Raw genomic sequence first — 15,494 nt, forward strand, 5'->3', positions numbered from 1 at the left:
AACGTCCGAAACCGCCTCCGCAGCCGCAGCCCAGCCGAGCACCGAGCCCCTTCTCCCCGACGGCGCCTGCGTTGAGGCGCGTGCCCGCCCCCGACTCTTGGGCCGCGTCCCGTCGCTAGGCAACGAGCGCGCGCAGCCCGGGGGCCAGAGACGCAGGCCCAGTGAGGAGGGGCGCGCGAGCCGGTGAGCGGAGGGCGCTAGGGAGGGGGCCCGGGGGAGAAAGCGCTGCAGAGAGGAGGGGCGCGCAGGTGGCGAGAGGGGGTCCGGGGGAGAGTACGCCGCAGAGAGGAGGAGGCGCGCGGGAGGTGTGGAAGGGGCGCGGCACAGAGGAGGGAGCAAGATCGTGAGTGAGCAGAGAAGTGCAGCCTAGAGGCTGTTAGGACAGCGCGCCCGAAAAGACGATTTGATGGGGCAGTTAGGCCGGTGCGCCCTGGGAAAGATAAAGGGGCGGCTGGCTCTCGGGGTGGGAGAAGGGCGGGACGCCCCGACAGCCCCGGGCCGGAAGAGGCTGTTTGCTGCAAGCCCGATAGCCGAGTGTTTTCACTAGCCGGCACCTTTGCACTGCACTTGCGGGCGACCTCCGCGTGGTCCCTTTCAGAAGCAGCTCGGGCGCCCTGTCTCCAGGAAGCCCTCCCACCTCCCCCAGGCCTGAGCCCTTGCAGCCTTCTCTGCCGTCGCCGTTTGTGCACGGTGCTCCACTAGGGTTTCCCGTGTTCTGTTTGCATTTATGTGCGGCGCGGTGCCGGGCAGGAGAAGCCTCGCTGAACGTGAGTTGAAGTGGTAAGCGCCAGGGTGGGCGCGCACAGATCGGAAGGGACTGGGAAGTGGGGCGGCTTCCTGGGAATGCAGAGTCGGGGACTCCACCCTCCGGGGAGGGTGGTTCTACAGTGATAGAGGAACAGTGGGTCTGTAAGTGAGTCACCTGGGGATTTTGTGAAAATGCAAACTGAATCTGTAGGTCTGGGGTGGGACCTGAGGATCTTCAACAGGCCCCCAGGTGATGCAGTGCTGCTGATCCGCGGACCACACTTTGAGTAGGAGGGGTGTGGAAGGTTGTTTATCCAGGTGCGTCCATTCATGTGGGCCACAGAGTGCCAGAAGCAGACATCACGTACCCCATCCCCACCCTCCACCATTAATCCTAAACTCGGTAGCTTTAAACACGCATTTATTCTCTTACAGTTTTTCAAGTCAGAAATCCAAAATGAGTCTTACAGGGACAAAACCAGAATGCAGGAGGGCTGATTCCTTCTGGAGCCTCTGGGGAGAGTCCACTTCCTGGCTTTTCCAGCTTCTAGAGGCTGCCACACTCCTTGGCTGGTGGCCCTGAATCACGTCACCTTTTCTCCCTCTTCTGTCATCACATCTCCCTCTTCTGTCTGCCTTTACTGTGTCCCTCTTACAAAGACCCTTGTGATCGCCTGCGTTGTTCCTACCTGCATAGTCCAGATGACCTCCTCAAGTCACATCTGCAAAGTCCCTTTTGCCATATAAAGTGACATTTCATAGGTTCCAGGTACACGGACATAGACACCTTTGGGAGCCCTTATTCAGCCCCACTACACTGTATTTCCTAAGAAAAAGGGCATTTTCGTGCTTACGCATATTACAATTACCAAAACCAGGGAATTCCACCTTGATACAATCCTATTATGTGATCTACAATTCACAGTCAGTTTCCCCAACAACGTCCTTTCTAGAATTCTTCTTTCTGGTCCAGATCCAACCAGCATCCTGTGCTGGGTGCAGTTGTTAAGCCTGTTTAGGCTCCCTTGACCTGGAACGCTGCCTCATCTTTCTTTGTCTTTCGTGACCTTGACATTTTTAAGAGCACAGGCCAGCTGCAGACTGTCTCTCCGTTTCGCTTGATGTTTCCTCAGTTAGATTCAAGTTTTGCATTTGGGGCAGGAATCCGCAGAAATGTCCATGTCCCACTGAGTGCATCCCCTCGGGAGACAGGTGATGTCACTTCGTCCCTTTATGAGTGACATTTACTCTGACCACTTGGTTAAGGCTGTGAGGCCAGGTTTCACCCCTGTGAAGCTTCTGTGTTTCCTTTTGGGATTACAGTAGTTGCCCCCTTCTCTGTGGTTCCACTTTGCGTGGTGTCAGTTGTCCATAGTCAACCAGGGTCCAAAATTATTAAATGGAAAATTCCAGAAATAAGCAGTTCATAAGTTTTAAATTGTCTGCTTGTTCTGAGCAGCATGATGACTCATCCCTTTGTCCGCATCTGCACGCTGTATAGCTACCCGCCCGTCATCACTGAGTGGCCGTCTCTGTTGCCATATGGACTGCCGCAGTGTCCCAGTGCTTGTGTTTGAGTCACCTTTATTTCACTTAATAATGGCCCCGAAGCACAAGAATAGTCATGATGACAATTCGGATATGCCAAAGAGAAGCCATAAAGTGCTTCCTTTAAGTGAAAATGAGAAAGTTCTCAACTTAATAAGGAAAGACCAAAAAATTGTATGCCGGAGACACTAAGATCTATGGTGACTTTTATTACAATATCTTGTTATAATTGTTCTATGTTACTATTAGTTGTGGTAGTTAACCTATTACTGTATCTAATTTATAAATTAAACTTTATCATAGGTATGTATACATAGGGAAAAACATAGTATTTTTTTTTTATTGAGTTATTGATAGGTTACAATCTTGTGAAATTTCAATTGTACGTTAATGTTTGTCAGTCATGTTGTAGGTGCACCACTTCACCCTTTGTGCCCACCCCCCACCCCACCTTTCCCCTGGTATCCACTAAACTGTTCTTGGTCCATAGTTTTAAATTCCTCATATGAGTGGAGTCATACACAGATTATCTTTCTCTTGCTGGCTTATTTCACTTAACATAATTCTCTCAAGGTCCATCCATGTTATTGCAAATGGAATGATTTTGTTCTGTTTTACAGCTGAGTAGTATTCCATTGTATATATGTACCACATCTTCTTTATCCATTCGTCTGTTGATGAGCACTTAGGTTGCGTCCACGTCTTGGCTATTGTAAACAGTGCTGCAGTAAACATTGGGGTGCACAGGACTTTTGGGATTGCTGACTTCAGGCTCTTTGGATAAATACCCAGTAGTGGGATGGCTGGATCGTATGGTAGTTCTATTTTTAGTTTTTTGAGGAATCTCCATACTGTTTTCCATAGTGGCTGCACCAGTTTGCATTCCCACCAGCAGTGTATGAGGGTTCCTTTTTCTCCGCAACCTCTCCAACATTTGTTGCTATTAGTTTTAGATATTTTTGTCATTCTAACGTGTGTAAGGTGATATCTTAGTGTAGTTTTGATTTGCATTTCCCTGATGATCAGCGATGATGAGCATCTTTTCATGTGCCTATTGGCCATCAGTATATCTTCTTTGGAGAAATGTCTGTTCATGTCTCCAGCCCATTTTTTGATTGGGTTGTTTGATGTTTTGTGATTGAGTTGCGAGAGTTCTTTATATATTAAGGATATTAAGCCTTTGTCAGATATATGACTTGCAAATATTTTTTCCCAGTTAGTGGGTTGTTTTTTTGTTTCAATACTGTTTTCATTTGCCTTGAAGAAGCTCTTTAATCTGATGAAGTCCCATTTGTTTATTCTTTCTATTGTTTCCCTTCTCTGAGAAGGCATGGTGTCCGAAAAGATCCTTTTAATACTGATGTCAAAGAGTGTACTGCCTACGTTTTCTTCCAGAAGCCTTATGGTTTCAGGTCTCACCTTTAGGTCTTTGATCCATTTTGAGTTTATTTTGGTGAATGGTGAAAAAGAATGGTCAATTTTCATTCTTTTACATGTGGCTTTCCAGTTTTCCCAGCACCATTTGTTGAAAAGACTTTCTTTTCTCCATTGTATGCCCTCAGCTCCTTTGTCAAAGATAAGCTGTCCATAGATGTGTGGTTTTATTTCTGGGCTTTCAATTTTGTTCCATTGATCTGTGCACCTGTTTTTGTACCAGTACCATGCTGTTTTGATTACTGTAGCTTTGTAGTATGTTTTGAAGTCAGGGATTGTGATGCCCTCCTGTTTTGTTCTTTTTTCTCAGGATTGCTTTAGCAATTCGGGGTCTTTTGTTGCCCCATATGAATTTTAGGATTCTTTGTTCTAATTCTGTAAAGAATGTCATTGGGATTCTGATTGGGATGGCATTGAATCTGTAGATTGCTTTAGGTAGAATGGACATTTTAACTATGTTTATTCTTCCAATCCATGTACATGGAGTGTCTTTCCATCTCCTTATGTCGTCATCCAATTCGCTCAGAAAGGCCTTGTAATTTTCATTATATAGGTCCTTCACTTCCTTAGTTAAATTTACCCCAAGGTATTTTATTCTTTTTGTTGCGATTGTGAATGGTATTGTATTCTTGAGTTCTTTTTCTGTTGGTTCATTACTGGAGTATAGAAATGCTACTGATTTATGCAAATTGATTTTATACCCTGCAACTTTGCTGTAGTTGTTGATTACATCTAACAGTTTTCCAATGGATTCTTTGGGGTTTTCTATATATAAGATCATGTCGTCTGCAAACAGCGAGAGTTTCACTTCTTCCCTCCCTATTTGGATTCCTTTTATTCCTTTTTCTTGCCTGATTGCTCTGGCCAGGACCTCCAGTACTATGTTAAATAAGAGTGGTGATAGAGGGCATCCTTGTCTTGTTCCTGTTTTCAGGGGGATGGGGTTCAGTTTTTGCCCATTGAGTATGATGTTGGCTATGGGTTTGTCATATATGGCCTTTATTATGTTGAGGTAGTTTCCTTCTATGCCCATTTTGTTGAGAGTTTTTATCATAAATGGCTGTTGGATCTTGTCAAATGCCTTCTCTGCATCAATTGAGATGATCATGTGGTTTTTATTCCTCAGTTTGTTGATGTGGTGTATCACGTTGATTGATTTGCGGATGTTGAACCATCCCTGTGTATGATTCTTTTGATGAATTGCTGAATTCTGGTTGCCAAAATTTTGTTGAGAATTTTTGCATCTATGTTCATCAGTGATATTGGCCTGTAGTTCTCTTTTTTCGTGGTGTCCTTGTCAGGTTTTGGTATCAGCGTGATGTTGGCCTCATAGAATGTGTTAGGAAGTGTTCCATCTTCCCTAATTTTTTGGAATAGCTTGAAAAGGATAGGTATTAAATCCTCTCTGAAAGCTTGGTAGAATTCCCCAGGAAAGCCATCTGGTCCTGGGGTTTTATTCTTTGGGATGTTTTTGATTGCTGTTTCAATCTCTTTCCTTGTGATTGGTCTGTTCAAATTGTCTGCCTCTTCTTGAGTGAGCTTTGGGAGATTGTAGGAGTCCAGGAATTTATCCATTTCCTCTAGGTTATCCATTCTGTTGGCATATAGTTTTTGTAGTATTCTCTTATAATCTGTTGTATTTCTGCAGAGTCTGTTGTTATTTCTCCTCGCTCATTTCTGATTTTGTTTATTTGAGCTTTCTCCGTTTTTTTCTTTGTAAGTCTGGCTAGTGGTTTGTCAATTTTATTTATCTTCTCAAAAAACCAGCTCTTTGTCTCATTGATCCTTTCTACTGCCTTTTTCGTTTCAATAGTATTTATTTCTGCTTCAATTTTTATTATTTCTCTCCTTCTGCTGACTTTGGGCTTCATTTGTTCTTTTTCCTCTAGTTCAGTTAGGTGTGCTTTAAGGTTGCTTATTTGGGATTTTTCTTGTTTGTTAAGATGTGCCTGTATTGCGATGAATTTTCCTCTTAATACAGCTTTTGCTGTATCCCATATGAGTTGGTATGGCATGCTATCATTTTCATTTGTTTCCAGGTATTTTTTTATTTCTTCTTTAATTTCTTCAATGATCCATTGCTTGTTCAGTAGTGTGTTGTTTAGTCTCCACATCTTTGTGCCTTTCTCAGCTTTTTTCTTGTAATTAATTTCTAGCCTTATAGCACTATGATCTGAGAAGATGCTTGTTATTATTTCAATTTTTTTTAAATTTGTAGAGGCTTGCCTTGTTTCCCAACATATGGTCTATCCTAGAGAATGTTCCATGTGCACTTGAGAAGAATGTGTATTCAGCTCCTTCAGGGTGGAGTGATCTATATATGTCTATTAAGTCCAATTGTTTTAGTTTTTCATTCAGCTCCACTATTTCCTTGTTGATTTTCTGTCTGGATGATCTGTCCATTGATGTGAGTGGGGTGTTGAGGTCCCCTACTATTATTGTGTTGTTTTTAACATCTTCCTTTAGGTCTGCTAATAGTTGCTTTATGAATCTTGGTGCTTCTGTGTTGGGTGCATAGATATTTATAAGCGTTATTTCTTCTTGATGAAGTGTCCCTTTGATCATTATATATTGTCCCTCTGTGTCTCTCTTTACCTGTCTTATTTTGAAATCCACTTGGTCTGATATGAGAATTGCAACACCTGCCTTTTTTTCCTTGCTATTTGCTTGAAGTATTGTCCTCCACCCCTTCACCCTGAGTCTGTGTTTGTCCTTGGGGTTGAGGTGTGTTTCCTGGAGGCAACAAATTGTTGGATCTTGTTCTTTAATCCATTTTGCCACTCTGTGTCTTTTTATTGGAGAGTTCAATCCGTTCACATTGAGAGTGATTATTGATGCATGTGGACTTAATGCTGTCAATCTGTCGCTCATTATCTTGTTTTCCTGTGTTTCTTTTCCTGTGTGCTTTAGACTACCCACTTAATACTGCAATTTCTTATGCTGGGTTTCTTAGATTTTTCCTAATCTATGAGTTGTGACTCTGTTCTGTACTTTATTTTAGTGTCTACCTTGAAGTTTGTATTTAGAATCTCGTGTATAATATAGTCTATTCTCTGGTGGTCTCTTACTTACTCGACCAATACTGATTTAGACCCTTTGCTCTTCCCCTCCTAAATAATTATTTTCATTTTTTATTCCAACTCGTCTTACTAATTTGTAGTTAGAGTGCTAAGATCGTCCTTGTTTTGGTAGTTTCCTTACCTTTACCCTAATGCTATGGTTGAATATTTGCTATCCTGTTCTGGTTCTATCCATCGGTCTCCCTAGTCTGTGGATTGTGCCCCCTTTCTCCCTTTTTTCTTTTTTCAAGTATGAGAGCCTTCTTGAGGATTTCTTGTAATGGAGGGCTTTTAGTTACAAATTCCCTTAACTTTTGTTTGTCTGGAAAAGATTTAATTTCTTCCTCATATCTGAAGGAAATTCTTGCTGGATAGAGTATTCTTGGCTGAAGATTTTTATCCTTTAAAGCTTTGAATATGTCACTCCATTCTCTCCTAGCTTGTAGGGTTTCTGTAGAGAAATCCGCTGACAGTCTGATAGGGGCTCCTTTATAGGTTATTCTCTTTTTTTTTTTCTTACTTCCCTGAGTTTTCTTTCCTTATCATTCCTATTTGCCAACTTTACTATTATGTGCCTTGCGGTGGGTCTTTTTACATTGACAAATCTAGGAGATCTAAAACCCTCCTCTACACACATTTCTCCGTTGATCCCTAGATTTGGGAAGTTCTCTTCAATAATTTTGTTAACCACAGTTTCTGCTCCATTTTCCTTTTCCATATTCTCGGGAATTCCTATGATCCTTATGTTCTTACTCCTCATTGAATCCATTATCTCTCGGAGATTTTCCTCATTTTTTTTAATGCTTAGTTTTTCTTCCTCTGTCTGGCGCCATTCAGCCTGTCTGTCCTCGATTATGCTGATTTGCTCCTCTAGGTTGTCTACACGGGCATTCAGGGAATCCGTATTCTGTTTTATCTGGTCCATTGTGTTTTTCATCTCAAGTAATTCTGTTTGATTCTTCTTTATGATTTCAATCTCTTTTGTGAAGTAACTCCAGAACTCGGCTTGTTTCTCTTTCTCTCTACCTCATTGAGTTTTTTGATTATAGCTGCTCTGAATTCATTATCACTTAGTTTACCTAATTCCAAGTCCTCAGGACTTAATTCTGTGTTTTTATTGTTTTCCTTCTGGTCTGGGGCTTTTATAAATTGCTGGATGGTAGAGGAGCGGTTTTTTCTCATGGTGGCAGAATTCAGTTGCAGTTACAGCCTGTCCCCACTAGATGGGGGTCGAGAGCGGCATGTTAGCTCTCCGCCTTCGGGGCAAGATGGCTGCGCCCACTGGCTTTGTTAGGGGGGAGGGGCTGTTACTCACACGTGCCGGTCTGGGTTCAGATCAGTTCTGTTCTCTGGTCTCCCAAGGCCCTTGATTCATAGGGTCCCCGCGGACGGAAGCTTTCCCCCCCTTCAGCGGGTCTCCACTGAATCAGCGGCAGGAGTCCTGGATGATCCCCGGTCACGCAGCCCCTCCCCAGCTCCTTCCCGACCCGCGCCGCAGCGATCACAGACTCTAGGGGAGGGAGCGATGTTCTCTCCTACCGTTCCAGCGCCTCCGAAGGTGTAAGCAAGGTTATGATCTCCACCTTCTTGGTATTGTAGGTCTCTAGGGAGCTGGCATTATGTTTATTCTCTGAAATTCAGTTCTTCCAATCTTTTGTTGTATTTTGGAGGGGAGAGAATCCCGGGTCAGCTCACCCCGCCATTTTGCTCCGCCTATAATTCAAAAACATAGTATTTTTAGGATTCGGTACTATCCTCGGTGTCGGGCATCCACTGGAGTCTTGGAACATCTCCCCCGTGGAGAAGGGGGAACCACTGCAATACATAATTTGTGGGGAGAAACTTTGACACTATATAAATATCCTGTTCTTTGTCAAATAGTCACCAAGTTCTAGCACTCATTGGTGACTGGTTTGATTCAGTTATACTGTGATTGTTACAAACTGGTGATTTTTTTTAAACTCCATTATTCTTCACTCGTCTCTTAGTTGACATTCTATTTTAAGAAAGAACTTGCCTTCTCTTCCATTCGCTTATTCGTTCTTACATGGACTCGTGGATTCTTATTTTATTCAGTCAGTTGTCATCCATTACAGGCATTATTTATTTTGAAGGTCAGATTGCCCAGACTCAGCTAGGAGCAGCCGCCTTCGAGCCGTCTCCTGTGTCCCCAACCATTTTATTTTTCAGCATCTTCTTACTTTCTGGGACAACAAAATGTTCCAGGCTTATTGGACTTTTCCTGCCCCAACCTTGGAAGTAGCCACGTCTCCAGGGAGCCCTGATTCCTCTTGAGTAGGGAAGGCTGCTGGAAGCGAGTTCTCTGTGCGCCGGCTGCCCCTTGCCCCTCAGGTGTTTTTGCTCTTGGAACTTTGCGGTGGAAAGAGCTGGGAAGTTTTTTTTTCTGTATTCGCATCTATCTGTCTTTTCTCCCTTAAACTGAAAACTGCATCCAGAAAATGCTAAGACTAGATCTGAGCCTTTATTATTCACTTTATTATTAGCTCTTTTGAAGTTAAAACATGTCAACTTTGGGAATGTGGAGTTGTTCAGGAACAGTCTGGTGCTGGGCCATCTGACATCACAATCTTCCACTGCCTTCGCGAATATTTATTTTTTTTTAAGATTTAAGACTTTTTTTTCCTTTTTCTCCCCAAAACCCCCCAGTACGTAGTTGTGTGTTCTTAGTTGTGGGTCTTTCTTGTTGTGGCATGTGGGATGCTGCCTCAGCGTGGCTTGATGGGCAGTGCCATGTCCCCGCCCAGGATTCGAACCAACGAAACACTGGGCTACCTGCAGCGGAGCACGTGAGCCACTCGGCCATGGGGTCAGCCCCAAGCCTTGGCTAATATTTATTAAACACTTACTCGGTCGCAGGCTGAGTGCTTTACGTGTGTTTATCATCTTTTTTAATCTTCATGGTTATGAGATACATACTTTTGTTGCTCTGTTCCGCAGATGAGAAAACCGAGGCTCAGAGAAACTGAGTGACTTGCTGAAGATCACACAGCTAGTAGATGGCAGACCCGGACCCGGAACTTGGTCTGTCTGATCCTGGGGTCTACGTGCACACTGCTGCCCCCACTGCCTCTCCTTTCTTACGGTCCAGCTGGGGCTGTGTTGCCTCCAGCTCTTAAAATCTGATTAATGGTAAATCCAGGCACGTGGACCCAACCTAAAGTAGTTTCTTGCTTAAGCCATAGAGAGGAGAACGTGGTAGCGGTACCAGCAGAGCCCCGGCCGGCAGCAGCCGCAGTGGCACCATTTCCCTCCCTCCCCTCCCCAGGCCTCCCAGCCGTCCCCTGTGAAACGCAGAGGACTGCCTCATCTATGTCATAGGCGACTGGGGTTCCACCCTCACAATGGCACAGCTCACAGCTTGCTAGGTGCTCAGAGCCCCTCTCGGGACCTCCTGCCTGCTGGTATTTCCACCCTCCTCTAGGGTAGAAGTGTGTGGGTAGGTGGAGGCCTCAGCCACCCTTTACCACCAATGTTTCAAGCTGTTCTGAGGCCTGATGACCCCCAGGACCTGTCATCTCACCTAGTACAGCTGAAGAGCTTCAGAAAAAAGTCTGTTTAAACATACGAGCTATTCGCAGGTATGTGTTTATTGGTTCTTTTGGGAAGGGTGGGATCCAGAAGCATCTCATATTTATCCTGAAATGAATCTGAGTTGGTTAGAACCTGTCTATTTTTTAAATCAGGTTAAGTTTGTAAAACAGCGTGACTGTGTTTTGATGTCCCCCAGGCCCACAAGGATGGAAACCAACTACCTGAAGAGGTGCCTCGGAGACTGCCTGGCCCAGGCACTTGCCGAGGTGGCAAAGGTTCGGCCCAGCGACCCCATAGAGTACCTGGCACACTGGCTTTATCATTACAGGAAAACCGCTAAGGCCAGAGAAGAGGTGTGTCTGTGCGCCGGTCAGCCTAGGGAGCACTTTCCAGCTTTCCCAGAGTGACTTGAAATCCAAGGCGGGATTCCAGAGCCGGCCCGTAGAGTTTCCTGGTTTATTCCACTTGTGAGGCTTGCTTAGGTCCAGATATCCCAGAGGGCCGGGAGGCTGGGGGCTGAAGAGGGTATCCCACTGAGAGGAATTGTGGACTTGGTGGGTTTGGAGCTCCAGTAGGCTGACGCTAGTTACAGGAGCGAAGTCAGGAGGTGGAAGGGCCCGGGCCCTAAGGTCTGTCCCAGTGAGGGATGAGCTTCCCAGGGGCTGACCTGATTCCACTGGGTCCCATCACCCCAGGAGAGGCAGGAGGAGATCCAGCTGAAGGCAGAATGTGGTAATAGCCTCGGAGAAACAGAAGTAACGGAAATGCTAACGCAAGAAGAGTGTCAGATTCCACAGAGGGGTGAAAAGTATATGAGGTAGGGGAGGAACTCAGCCCTGGGCACACGAGCGTGATGGGCCCTAGGACATGCCTGAGTCAGCTGGCTGCAGAGTGGAGTGCAGGGGGCTCTGGTGGCCTACTTTTTCCTCCATGTTTATGTGTTTGTGTGTAAACTGATCTTATTCACAGTCCTTGTCAATGAAAAAAGAAAATGTTTAAAGGCCATTCCATTTTAGATTTTAGGAAATACCATAGATGCTAATGATTAACAAAATCCAATTTTTTTAAAATCTAATATGTCATTTGGATCAAATATATTTTCATAGATGATCCTTTGAGCTCTTTTCAAAATTATTCAATATTTTTCAGAAACCGAAGATGGTTATCAATATATACTTCAGGTATATTATTTTATTTGTTGTATATTATGTAAGTATTTTATTTATTATATACTATTTATGTATGTATCAAGCCACAGAGGCCTGCTGTGTGGTACTGTGATAGTGGTCGTGAATTATTCAATTGGAAAGAACTGTGTATTCATTAGTGTGACAAACATATCTTTTATCTCCCGCAATTTTTGCTACAATCTTCTGAAAAACGTCTCATGTCTCATTTTGTGCTTTCTATGAAGTACGTGCTACCCAGATAGGGAATTCACTTGTTGGGCTTGTTGTCTGACATCTTTTTGACTATCACTATACCCTGTGCATTAAGATTTTTAATGCAGCCTTGCCCAATTCACCAGCTTTTGCTAGTTTCCACAGCCAACTTTGGTGAAGACATGAAAATATTAAGCTTATGTACATATATACTAATATCCTCAGCTTTCTTCATAATTAATAGATTTGTCTTTTGAGTCTGGATGTTTTATAAGTAAATCTAAAGAAAGAGAGTTTCATACCGCTGTTTGACAATAATCTAAAGGAACTCCCCTCAGGAATAATTCATTCTTTGCACAGTTGTTGGAGATGGTAGAGGCGAGCTCATTAAGCAGAAGTTGTCATAGCTCGCTACCCACTCGTCCTTTTCTAACACCTGCTTCACTGTTAGTGGAAATTAAATATATAAGGCAGGGAGAGACTCCCAAACCTCCACCCTGATTTATGGTGCCTTTATTAAAGAAAGTTCTGCTCACATCGGTGTTTTGAATTGTCCTTTTGTACTGCACTCAGGTTTTACCCCCGGCAGCAGTATTCCTTAGCAGGACTCAGACGGGTAGAAGGCGTGCTATTCTTCTTCCCAGTGTGAGACAAAGGCAGTTGTAAGGGAAGATGGGAAACCGGAGCCAGCATGATACCTGGACCCTGTGCAAGTTCTCAGTTTTAGGAAAGAGTTCACATGCACGTTGTGGTGATGGAAATTGATTCCCTTTGTTATAAGGAAATAAAGAGAACACAACAGTGACCTAAAACAAAGCTGAATTTGTTGCTGACCTGCCAGGGGAGAGCCGCGTCATTCAAGAGCACGCCGCTCTCCTAGCACAGATTGAAAGGGCTGGGTGAGGGCAAAGAGGTGGGGGTACATCCAATAAGACGCAGTCCTAAGTTCCGATTTCTTGTCGGCTACAGGTGAATTGCAGACTAGCCCTTGCTATTGGTCACTGCCAGACTCGTTCCACTAGTGCTGTAAACCCTGCTCTCGAATGGGGTTGCATAAGATCTCACCAAGGCTGCTGATTCAGCTGATGGGCTCGCATGCGCAATCCCAGAGCTTTGCAAGATTTTCTGTAATATTTTAAAGCCATCCTTGCTTGCTTAAACCTTAGAAAGTCTTTGAATGCACCCAGATTGAATACTACTGGTCCAGTGGATGTGTCAAAAGAGGAGTAGAAAGAGAGCACTGTGTGTGGCAGAGAGCATATCCAGTTATAGGAAGCAAAAGAGATTCACGGAGCAGGTGGCGGTTGAGTCAGACCCAGAAGAAAGCTAACAAAAGGTGCCCTGGTGTTGGTTTCTCGTCGTTGAGCAGAGGCAGCTTTGACTAAGGAAACCATAGTTCAGTTTCTAAGTCTGAAAGCAGTCCCTTTGTTTACAAAGATCAGAGCCGTACAGAAATGCATTTTTACAGAATCGATACATAGATCTGCTGCATAGACTCGAAACACTTTGAAGGTAGAAGGGTCTTGGAGACCGTGTGGACATGTACGTCACAGGGTGCTCTCAGTGCCCCACAGGGTCCACTGTAGAATGGACTTTGGGACTTGAGGGCAAAGATGGCAGTAGAGGTGACCAGCAGAGCTTAAGCGCCAAAGATTCCAACCTCCACTGGGACTGCGATTCCACAGATATCAGACTGCTTGGTATCATCTCATAGGTCCCTGAGGCTGTCTTCATTTTTTGTCTTTTTTCCTCTGTGCTTCAGTCTGGGTAATTTCTATCACTCTGTCGTCAAGTTTACTGACCCTGTCTCCTGCACTGTCCAATGTCTTATTTAGGGATTCAGTTTATTTTTTCATTTCAAATATTGTACCTTTCAATTCTACAATTTCTATCTGGTTCCTGTCTGTAATTTCCATTATTCTCTGCTGATCTGCCCTATCTTTTCACTCACTATGTCCATTTTTCTTCTTTAAACTGTTAAAAATATTTATAATAGCTATTTTAAGTCCTCGTCTGCCAATTTCATCATCTTTGTCATTTTGGGGTCTCTTTGTATTAAATACTTTTCTCCAGATTATGGTTTACATTTTCCTACTTCATGTCTGGTAATTACTATTTATATGCTGAACATTATAGATGATGCTTCGTAAGAATCTAGGTTCTGTTGTTTTTCTAAGGCGTTGACTTTTGTTCTGGCAGACAGTTACGTTCTTGGCGCATCATCTCCATCCTATCAGGTTTTTGTTTTATGCTTTACTAGAGCGGATCTGTTTCAGTTCTGTTCTTAGTCTTGGGCGTGAAAATGGCAATATCGTGTCCTTCTCGAGTGTGTTTTAGTCTCTGCTAATGACTTTTTCTGTTTAGTCCCTGATTTCTGTGGCTAGTCCCACAAAGAAGACCGTCTTCCTGCAGGAGAGCACAAAGCCCCTTGCGAAGGAGGCCTTGAAGCAGGCATCCCTGCCGGGCGCTTCCAGGGTGGTTCCGGGAGAGCCTCAGCAGACTTCAGAGCCATCTGGCTAGACTGACTGGAACGTCCAAACTCCACGAGAGACAAATTACGAGGCTTTTGAGGATGAAGTTGCTCCCTAATGTATTCTGGCTCCAAGTCTCCCTCGTAGGTTATCGAAAGATGGATGATTCTAATAATGCTTCTCTCAAAGCCGCAAACTGAGATGCAGCCGCTAGAAGGGTTCCCACCTGGAGATGGTAACTGTGTGGATTACAGCAAGATTTGAGAGGAAAGAGGTTTCTGCAGGGGCTCACCGGCCCAAGTTCAGCTGATAGAGGCATGAAGACTCCTTAATCATGTGAAGATTTGGACTAGTTATACGATAAGATAAACTAATAATAAGGATTTAAAATAAGTAACCAAATGGATGAGACTTTTTCCTCTTGTTTTATCATTTTTTTTGGAGACCAGACCATGAAAACACGTCCAGCTCACGTGTTCACGTCTTGACTTTAGCTAAACTTTGCACTCAGACCCTCCACAGTGTTCACACACGTCCTGGCGTGGACCTGTGTCACTGACAACAGCTGTTTTCAAACAGCTCCAGTGACAGTAAAACTCAAAGGTTTGAATTTTTTTTTCAATTATTCTCTATATTCATTTAGATATCATCTGTATGCTGATGGCTTCAGATTTATATCTTTAATCAAGATTCCCTTGAGTGAGGGAGGGGCAAAATGGTTGAAGGGGGTCAAAAGGTACAAACTTCCAGTTATAAAATAAATAAATCACTATCGTTAATGATACCGTATTGCATATTTGAAAGTTGCTAAGAGTAAATCTTAAAAGTTCTCATCAGAAGAAAAAAAATTCTGTATGTATGGTGACAGATGTTAACTAGACTTATTGTGGTGATCATTTCGCAATATATACAAATATCAAATCATGATGTTGTACACCTGAAACTATGTCAATTATACCTCAATAAAAAAGATCCCCTTGAACTTGACTGTCTGATTGACATCTGTATTTGGTTGACCAATGGATATCTCAAACTTAGTTTATCCAAATGGAATCCCTGATCTTCCCTCCATTCTGCTATTTGCTCAGGTCAAAACTCTTGGTGTCGTCCTCAACTCCACTTTCTTTCTGGTCACCCTCCATCTGGTCTGTTGGGTTTCTATTTAAAATAAAGCCAGAATTCAACCACTTGGATGCCCAAGCCACACTCATATTTTCCTAGATTGTTACGCTAGCCTGTTGACTGGTCTCCCTTTGTCTACCCTTGGCCATCTTGAGTCTGTCCTCAACACGAAAGCCAGG

At 43.8% G+C, this 15,494-nt stretch overlaps 1 protein-coding gene across 1 annotated transcript; it reads left to right on the forward strand.

Annotated features, from left to right (window-relative positions):
- The first annotated feature begins 49 nt into the window (after nt 1–49).
- Nucleotides 50–15,022, forward strand: DYDC2 (DPY30 domain containing 2). The gene is given in 6 exon segments (XM_046652049.1): nt 50–183; nt 9,747–10,387; nt 10,537–10,693; nt 11,036–11,150; nt 13,269–13,276; nt 14,087–15,022. Coding segments are annotated over 4 exon segments (495 nt in total). The 5' UTR covers nt 50–183; nt 9,747–10,387; nt 10,537–10,546; the 3' UTR covers nt 14,312–15,022.
- The last annotated feature ends 472 nt before the right edge of the window (nt 15,023–15,494 follow it).

Source organism: Equus quagga, chromosome 2 (assembly GCF_021613505.1).
Source record: "Equus quagga isolate Etosha38 chromosome 2, UCLA_HA_Equagga_1.0, whole genome shotgun sequence".
Classification (NCBI taxonomy): domain Eukaryota; kingdom Metazoa; phylum Chordata; class Mammalia; order Perissodactyla; family Equidae; genus Equus; species Equus quagga.